The 9,678-nt window shown below is 44.7% G+C and overlaps 1 protein-coding gene across 2 annotated transcripts; it reads right to left on the bottom strand.

The window, feature by feature from the left end:
• Nucleotides 1-536: 536 nt before the first annotated feature.
• Nucleotides 537-5,800, bottom strand: CTXN2 (cortexin 2). 2 transcript variants are annotated; one of them, XM_052671953.1, is made up of 2 exons: nt 5,597-5,800; nt 537-994 (listed from the first exon to the last, which is right to left on the bottom strand). In XM_052671953.1, exon 2 carries the CDS (start codon nt 938-940, stop codon nt 692-694), a length of 249 nt encoding a protein of 82 aa, XP_052527913.1. In that variant the 5' UTR covers nt 941-994; nt 5,597-5,800; the 3' UTR covers nt 537-691. The 2 variants fall into 2 exon arrangements, with proteins under 2 accessions (XP_052527913.1, XP_052527914.1); XM_052671954.1 differs by lacking the exon at nt 5,597-5,800 and adding an exon at nt 2,721-5,496.
• Nucleotides 5,801-9,678: the final 3,878 nt, after the last annotated feature.

The raw sequence follows: 9,678 nt of genomic DNA on the forward strand, positions 1-9,678 counted from the left end.
TAATAGTACAACAGGTGAAGTTCCAGTTTAAACTGACTGATCTTCTGTACCCAAGGAGAGTAAAAATTGACACGCCTTGACCAGTTCAGTAGGATTATCAGGTTAGTTGCATAATGTTTACTTGGTCTCTTTCACCTTAAGGTTTTAACTCCCTGACATTGGGAGAGTAGAACTGTGGTGTTCTTAATTCCTACTGGACTTTTGAGTAGGTAATGTACTTTGAAATACTGCATGTGTAGAATACAAAATATTTTTAATGATGTTTGTTTCCTTTCCACTAGTTCCATTTGTCTTTCCACTGCTGTAGAATAGAAGGAAGACCTGTTCCATCAAGACATACTGTCAGGTGAGTGGGAGGAAATAGAAGTATGCATTGTTTGCAGGAGACCACTTACATGTTTCACTCAGGAGTTGCAAAGTACAGGTTCCTTACAAACAGTAATTAGTACAGCACATTCTCTTCTTGAGAGGCAAGAATTGAGTTAGCAGTTGATTCTCCTCTCATCTCAGCAATATAGCACATACAAATGGGCTACTTCTGAGTTTGCAATAAACATTTATTTAACAAAATGAATGCCACAGATACCAACACATCTCCAAAATGTACGTATGCATATGTAACAAATGTACCAACAGTTGGTTTCCAAAATGAAATCAACATCAAATTTAAGGCAGGATATCATGTGACTTTTCATGCAAGAGCATATTCAAAGGTCCCTTTATCCAACCCCTCGACTTCATCTTCCCATGTTGAAGAAGGCATACTACTGTAGGGGTCTAGCAAGATTTTGAAGCATCTGATAATTAGAAGTCCTAAGAAAACACACAAAATCCCCACAAAGGCGAAACCAGTTTTTTGCTCCAAAGTCAGAGGGAAGGCAGACATTTCACTGACGCTCATGCTGGCTGAAGTGTTGCCGCAGTAATTACTGCTCATCATTGGACATCACATCTTGGTGACTCTGTGGGATTTTCACCTCTATTGCTTCTTTGCCTGCATAGAAAAGTGAAATCAGTTACTAAATGGGATGTGTATGTCTGAGCTCTGTGGCATATGAACAGTTTGAAATCAAAAACAGCTTGGATTTTTGTAGTGTCCTGTTGTTTTTGTTTTTTTTTTCACATTTAAGTTAATGTGATAAAATCGAAACTTTCAGCTCCTACGTACCATCCACTTACTAACAGCAGACTCACAATTTGCTGGCGTTCTATCTCCTCAACACAATGATCTCACACATGGCTGTTGCAAATAGCATTTTGTCAGACTGGGCATAAGCCTGCAGATTTTAATTAGACAATACTCACAAGGTATCCGCCTGGATAAACTAATACATTTTCTGGAATGGCTTTGCCTCAGTCCTTAATCTAGTCCTTAAACTCATATTGATCTCAAAGGGAATTTCAGCCAAATAATATGAATTTTGGTCATGTAATTTAGCTTAGAAATCTAAATAAATAGGTATGACTTGCAAAATAAAATGGTGTGTGCAATTCTAGTCTTGGGCTCCATTTTGAGCTATGCAGGAATTGGAAGTGAATATATTGGTAGAACTGCTCCTTTACCTTCCTCTACACACGTCCATGCAGTGGGTGCCACTCGTATGTGATCCGAGCGTGCCTAGGGGCATACACTGTTGAAACATATGTTTGAATTGACCATTTGAGCCACTGTAGTGATGTTGCAGCCATGTGCCCACAGTATATATGTCTTATATACGGGCATACGGTATGTACGTCTTCATGTAACAAAAAAAACCAACAGAAATCACAATACTCTCTTGTGTGCGAGGAAAAATTAGTGCGAGGAAGAAGAAATTATGCAAATTCCCTCCCCCAACTCTTACTCTCATTTATTTTTTCTCCTTAGTCTCAATATTTTCAGACATTTCAAGATGAGCTTAGAATGTGCTGAGCTCAGGGGATTGACCCACCCTGCCATCACCACCAGGAGACTTTTGTGTATTTCCAGACATGAAATACTTTTGTTTTTATAGTTTTAAGGTGATCTGATGTATAGATTTAAGTTGGGGGGCGGGCGGGGAGGCAGAGGAAGCTGTTTTGCTTTATTTTGGGTGTTCTGTCAGATACTGAAATCCCCTCTCTCTTAAGTCTCAATAGACAGCAGGAAGACTGGAAGGCCTGGGACATCATATCTACCAAAGGACAAAGGCATTTTTATTCTAAGGCTAGAGCTTGGGGATTTTTGGCTCTTGTTAACACCTATTTAACTAACATGCCTCAGGGGAAAACTCTTTTTGTTAACAATTCAACCACCTCCTTCCCCAGGGATTTCCAGGCATCCATTTATTTCTTGGCAGAGTAATTAGGCCACTGGAAGCTCTGTGCTGCCATGACTACACTGATACTGGTACCTGCCCTAGCCAGTTCAAAGAGAGCTCCAGTATCTCTACTTGATGCTGCACTATAGCCATATCTTGACTAAGTCTAAAATTAATAGCAACAGAAGTAAAAACAAGATTTAGTATTCCTGAGAATATCAAAACAGGCAAAACTTTTATGCTGTGTATGTCTCCTTTCTTATTTCAGAAATTGGTGGGATTTTTGTACATGTCATCTTAAAGAATGAAAATTTTAAAACAAAGATGAAAAGGATGGGACACAACTCTTTGTTCTTCTCTTTATGCATTGATCCTCAACATAGGTATTAAATAGTGTGATTTTCTATTACTTTCTGTATACATTTTCTAGAGCATACAAACCATCTGTTCTATAGAGCTGTATGTGATCCTTCTTTTGAATGACACTCTGCCCTTTGGGTCAACACTGTTTTAATTCCTGTTAAGTTGAAGAAAAGATCTGGATATAGCCTACAAGAGAAGTAATGTCAACAGTAATCAATATTTACTTCTGGAAATATAATAGCACATGCTGCACAGGTTTTCATTGTTTATCCTTCCAGTTTTTCTGTAAGTCTGACCTTGTGCAGAAAAGATATCACAAATTGGTGTCAGAAGTCAGTTGATTTGAACAAGAGCCAGTCAAGAAAAGTTATCCTTCCAGAATTCCTAGGACACTGGATTATAAAAACTAAATGAAAGGCTTGTATGGGAAAATGAAATGTAGATGCTGAGGAAGACAGAGCTCACACCTCCCCCCAGATCAAATAACCCAAACAAAACAACACCACAACTAAAAACAAATGAAAAAACAGCAGAGAATTGCTATCTTGAAAGGTACATAGAAAAAATCTTAGGGATGGCCATGGGGAGCCCTACATTGGAGCTGAATCCTGGGAAACGTCACACTCATTTTGCAGGTTATGCACTTAAATTAGTTGGATTTGTTTGTTTATCAGACACTGTGGGACAAATCTCTGCAAGGTTTGACTGACATGGAGTGGTTGTCTTAGTCTTACTTGGCAAGAGTTTGTCTGAAATGGCTGCATGAGAAAACAGCGGGTATTTTCTTCCTGGGGAAATGAGATCTGGGAAACTCCAGTACACGGCTTTGTGTGCTTCTTTCCCCTGTCCTGAATTTCATAACTTGTAATTGAACCTTTAAAGTTCACAGAACATTCTGCTCTAATTACATATCCCCAAAACTGTGGTACCAAATTGACCTTGAGTGCACTTCCATTGTTTTCACACTTTAGTGCTGCATAGAGGTTAGATGTCCTCTCCCAGTTAGTCAGATATCCTTTCAGTTGCTGCAGAGTATGTGTCAAATCATGAGTCAGAAGACTGTGAATGCTAACTAACATGGCCTGCATCCAAAAATTCTTGAAGATAACCTCTAGGGCAATGTGATGGGGACAGGCATTAAATCAGTTAGAATCTGCAGAGTCATTTTGTAGGGGCTGGCTTCAGACTGATGTCTCCTGACTTTTTTATAGGTGAAGACCACTCATCCTTTGATTTACTGCCCGTATAAAAACACTGGCATAAAGAAAGGCTCCTTAACATCTTGCTGTGAGTAGAAAGGCCATTGGAGGAGGCCCTTGTGAGACTGGAACAGCGAATCTAAGAGAAAATAGCAATGAGGAAAATAGCTTGGCACAGAGACCATTAAGGTAAGGGGAATGGAGGTGTGAGCTGGGGATGCTAGCTGTACATGTGTGGGATGAACAGCAATACCATGGCATTAAGCACGGAGAGTCAGCTGGAAGAAAACTGCTGAAACTCTTACTAGTCTAGTGGATCTCCAGACCAACTCTGCCAGTGTTTGGTGTTGATTGAGATTCCCAGTCCCAGCTCTTTGGTCACCTTTTTCAGATCCTCACGTTTTGAGAGACACTGAGAAGATTAAATAATTCTGGACTATCCTGAGAAAGGCAGGAATGTTTTGAGTTTCATCCTTTCTCCCACAGAACCCCCGTGGGGTTCTGGTTTGGTTGGTGATTTCTTGGTTTTGTTTTGTTTTGTAGTGGCTCAGTAGTGTAAAGAAGTACCTTTGACAGCTGCTTAAACTGGAAGCATTCATCCTATTGGCAGGATTAAGCCTCAGGTCCTGAAAACTCAGTTCATAAACCAGAGCGTGTTACAGAATTCACTAAATCAGTTGCCATCTGTTCTCCCTTTAGATGTGCTGCAGGTCCAGCTGCTGACGCTGGTCATTCTAAAGGCACTTCAAATAGTTTCAGTCCAAGGTCTGCGTTTCTGAGCGACAGCAAATGTAACTTGAAAAGGTGTTTGTGTGCTTAGGGACAGAAACTGGCATTTTTGTGCTCAACTACTTGGTCAAAGAAATCGAATTTCAGGAATTGGGCATAGGAGGTGGTAGGGTAAGAAGATTATCAACGAAGAAGACCAAATGAAATAGAGATCAGCATGAATTTGGAATTTTCCAAGGGATCTAAACTGAGTTAACAACACATGGCCAGAAATGCTGCAGAAGCAGCTCTGAGCACACAGCCAACCTGCCATGTTCATGCACACACTGCATGCCTGTGTTCTGTACATTGCTGGGGAGAAAACTGCTTGCTCAGGGTGAGGTTTCTGAGGCAACAGACAGGTGGGTGTAAGGTGGGAAGGCCAGGGCACCGATGTCCAGCAAATGGAGCACATTTAACTTTTGTGTGAGTGTATCAAAGCATCCCCCGACATGCAGTGTTTTTGCAGCATGTAATTCAGGGTAGAAACGACACTTTTCCACATAAACTGCATTCTCCTGCAGAGAAGCAGCAGCTGGGCAGTGACATTTGCAGCCTCCAGGCAAGCAATGAATTGCAGAAATGAGATTTTATCCTTAGTAGATAGACAAGGCTGGAGTCTCCAAGGAAAAAGAGACCCTGCGCTATGCATTGTGCTGTGAATTCGCGGGTATGCGGCCAAGGTCCAGATAACAGAGGCAAGAAAATAAAACGTTCACCGGTGCCACCCTTAACTTGCGAACGTGGAAAACCGCTACCTGTTTCCCTGGGGCATGCAGGCTACGAGAACTGCAGGACACCGAGCACCCGCCGAGCAATCGTTGCCCGCCGCTCCATGCGCAGCCTGCGCAGCCCCTACTTTCTCCGGCTCCGCGTTCCCCCGGGCGCCGCCCGCAGCCCGGGGCTCTCAGCCGCCGGCACGGCCCCGCCGGCACAGCCCCGCCGCCCCGCCCCGCCCGGACCCGCCGAACCGCCCGCGCTACCGACCCGTCTCCTCCGCGTTGCCCATGGTGGCGGACGGCGGAGCTCCGGGCCCGGCCGGCCGAAGCCCAGGTGGGAGCCCCGACGGCTGGCACTGCTCCGGCCGCTGGGGCTGCGCGGAGTCCCGGGCGGCGGGGGCGGCTTGGCCGCGTTCCCCCTCGCCGCCCGGCGCCGCGACCCCGCCGGGTGCCGCTCGAGCCGCCCTCGTTAAAAAATTAAACGCGGCCGCCGCCGCCTCCTCCTCGCCACCCGCCCCCTTCCATCGCCGTTCGGCCCGTTGGCGCTCCCCTCCGACCCCCCTCGCGCGGATTAAACCGGGGAGCGTGGAAACTTCCTGCAAAGCACTACGTGCGGCGCATCGGTAAGCGGCGCCCTGCGGGGGCGGCCCTCCCCGCGCTCAGGCTGCGGTGCCGCAGCAGCCGGGAGCCCTGCGACCTGTGGAGCCCGCGCGGGCGGCGGGCAGCGCCGCCGAGTCGCCGTGCGCGGGGGCCGAACGCCTCTTCCATCCGCCGCCGCCGCGTCCTGCGGCGAGGGCTCGGTCCCTCCCTGCAGCTTCGGCGGTAATAACGATTAAAGTGCGGAACATGTGGCGACATACGGCTGGGGCCGCAGCCTGGCTCTCGCTTTATAGCTTTTCATTAGCCGCGTTTAGCTGATGCTGATTGTGTATTAAAGAGGCTTCGGTTTGCGGCGGCAGCAGGTGTTTAAGGTGGATAAGGAAAGAGGATTTCTTTTCCCAAAGCTGGATCTGTGTATTGCACTAATAAACAGCAAATCTGTTTTCAAATGATAGTGATGCGGTATTTGGATGCCCTGCAAGGGTGCACGTGGGCCGGTGAGACGGCACTGTATTTAGTGCCAGGCACAAAGAGATTTGTTGAAGGCTGCTGTAGAACCGTTGGAAGAATTTGTTCTGCAGAAAATAATTTGAAAACCCCGCGTGTTTCTTACTGCATGCAACAACACTACGAGAGGTTAAGTCTCTTTTATCCTAATACACACTGGGAAAAAAGTTTTGCGTTACCAGGCATTTTAATAGCTGATTGTACTGTTGTGCCTGCAGTTCAGCACTGGCCAGTCTCAAAGCACGCTGTGTCCCTCTGGTAGAACCAATGGTTAAACGGATGGTTAGCCGTGCGCTCACTAATGATTGCTAGTTTGATCAGCTAATGTTGCAGTGTCAGTAATTTGGTAAACAATGTCTGTTGCTGAAATTACAAGCCAAGCTAATTTTTGAAGTGCCTCTCATATTTAAAGACCCATGAAGAGCTTATAAATAGATCGTTTCAAATGGTATGACTGTGCTATCAGAATATGTATATGAGGAGCCTCTTCTGTTCCTAATGAGCTCTAGATTTCTTTTTTAGCCTTGTCCCTGATTAACTTGGGGCCCATGAAGATCTCTTGCTAAAGAGGAATGGCCATGGTTTGGGATGTGGGGATTGGCAAAGACACAAGGCCCCTGTCCACCCTATCCCCACCTAACACAACTAGTTTGGGAGAGTGGCAGGTATCCATTTTTTCCTGATAATCATTGAGCATTGCTGTATTTGGAGAACCTTCCTGTAAGTAGGCCTTTTCTCCTGGAAAAGATTGAGTTGTAGTATCTCCCTGCCCTTAAATGTATTATATTTTCCTGTCATTATTCTTATAGAGGTGAATTTAAGAGATTTTGTGTTTGGTTTTTTGTTTTTGTTTTTTAGACTGTGAAGTCACTGTTTCTCTTGTACGGCAGAAGTTGTTGAAATTGCGTGATCATTTTTAGGAATCTGATACTGACTGTTCAATTTAAAAGAGCTTTCAGTTGTGCTGAAGATCCACTTTTGGTGGATATGACAGTGGAACAGAAGCTGGCAGCCACAGACAGAGAATGAGGCTCCTTCTGCCACCAGTTGTCATCAGACAGATAACATTTTTTTTGTTGCTGTTGGTCATTTGTTTTTTTGTTCGTGCTGATACATTTTAAAACAGAAAAAGCAATGGAATAACTTAATTTATTCCTGTATTTCATCCTTTCTTTCACTTAAGGATCACTAATTTTTTCTCATTAGGATCCAGACAGAAGGCAAATGAGATAGCAGTGTATGTGCCCATGGAGCATTCTGAGACAAATGGAGCAATCGCTACTTTTCACTTTCTGCTTCTTTACCACGCCCATCCGTGTGTTCAGCAGAATAACAACTGTTATCAATGACTTCAGTCATATTTCAGATTGATTTGATCCTTATGTTAGGGAGTGTCAAGTGTGTTTTCAATGGGGAGCCCTCAAACAGAAAGAGAGATGTTATCATCGGTGATTTGGTACATTGCCCCCACAAATGGAACTGACTAATTTTAGGCCGGCCGCTTAAAGCCAAGTGGGTGCCAAGGAGGAAAAGGCAATAGGGAGCTCTTTGAGCTACTGTGTGTTAGGACTTCTTAGTGTTTAAGGATCATTTGAGTGGTGCGTCAATGAAATGCAACTATTTTGAAGGATAACTAACTCCATTGTAGCACCTTTTCCCTGTAGCTTCAAAGAGCTTTCTGAGTGTTCCTTCACATACAAACAAATCCTCTAGAGATTCAGAACAGGCTCACGGAAGGGTAGAGCCACTGAAGAGCACTGTGCAGAAGTATCGTTAAAAACACATCAATTCACAACTCCCCTCATCAGCAAATTCAAGCAAGTGTAAACAAGTTCATGAGAAATTTATCAGCTGAAGACAATAATATATGGGGGAGATAAAAGCAGTAATAGAGTTGGGGGAGGGCATTGAAAAATGGTTATATATAAATGCATGCATTGAACAGAATTGCAGATGGAAAATATTTTACATAATTTATTCCAGGGTTCTTAATGTTTTAAAAAGGATGAACACCTTTGTTCTACCATGGTGGCTTTTTCGTTTGTTTGCTTGTTTGTTTCATCCAAAAGCCGTGCTTTTACCAGATACCGACTACATCTGCTGCTTACATGTCCAGCCTGCAGTCCTGGGGATATGTAGGGTACTGCCAAGAATGAGGCAGAGAAACAATTCTACACAGCAATCTCCCTGTGTAAAAGATCTGAGTGGGCTTACAAGGGTTTAGGGATTGGGAAACTGAGGCAGGTTGAGTGTTAGTGTTGGGGAAGGTGGAACGGTGTGTGCATACAGTGAGCAGCAACAGTGCCACCTGGTGTGATGGGCCAGGAGGGGGGCTGGGTCCCTCCTCCGCTGAGCTCAGAGGAAGCCCCTGGCCAACAAGGAGAGGGCAGAGGCTTCTAAAGCCTTAGGTGGGATGGGTTCCCTTTAAACCTGCAGGAGGTATTTCCTGCCTCACCATGAAAAGCTGATGGGTATGTGAGGGGCACTCAGCCCCTCATTGAAGACTACGTGTTGTGGAAGGAAGGACCAATGTGCAGATTGCTCAGTTTTGTTTTCTGTAGTAATTTCAGTAGCTAAAGAAGTGATCTGGGGAGAGTGGGGGTGATGTGAATTGTTTCAGTATAGGACCAGTAAAATTGCTGTCATCGTCTGATGTTGTTATGCAGCCTTCTGAAAAAATGGGTGATTAGATTTAGGCTCCCAAGCTGTGGTTAAGGGTTGCATAACACCGGGAAAAAAATGATGATAATCTATCGTTTAAAGATTTAAACCCCCACTAAGGGAAAAAGTAGTTTTATCCTTGCAGATCAAGTAGGGCAGGGCTCCCGTTTGTCACTGATGCCAAGTTCTGGGCATAGGATGCTGCGCTGTTTTTCTGGTTATGAGTATACAACAGACTGAACTAAAGTGTCAACATGCAGTTTCATTCCTGTGTCAGGCATCCGTACGCTCTCTTATCTGGGGGAACTCAGTCAGTAAGTGCTGTTGATTTATTCTGGTCGGGGGAGGAAGAAAGTCAGAAAAGGCAAACTTCTCTGCGAGAGGGAGCAAGAGAGGCAGCGGTCGGCACCGCAGCTGCAGGTGTGAAGGTCTGTGCAATAGGTGGGCTCTCGCTGTGCAATAGCTGGGCTCTGCTCTGTCACTAGAAGATACCTGCAGGCACACAGGCTGTTGCGTTTGATAGCTTGCCCTTTTGAAGTGTAAAATGTTTTCTTTTCCGGAGTTAAAAACCACCACATTTCC

Source organism: Tympanuchus pallidicinctus, unplaced genomic scaffold (assembly GCF_026119805.1).
Source record: "Tympanuchus pallidicinctus isolate F22 unplaced genomic scaffold, pur_lepc_1.0 scaffold12, whole genome shotgun sequence".
NCBI lineage: Eukaryota > Metazoa > Chordata > Aves > Galliformes > Phasianidae > Tympanuchus > Tympanuchus pallidicinctus.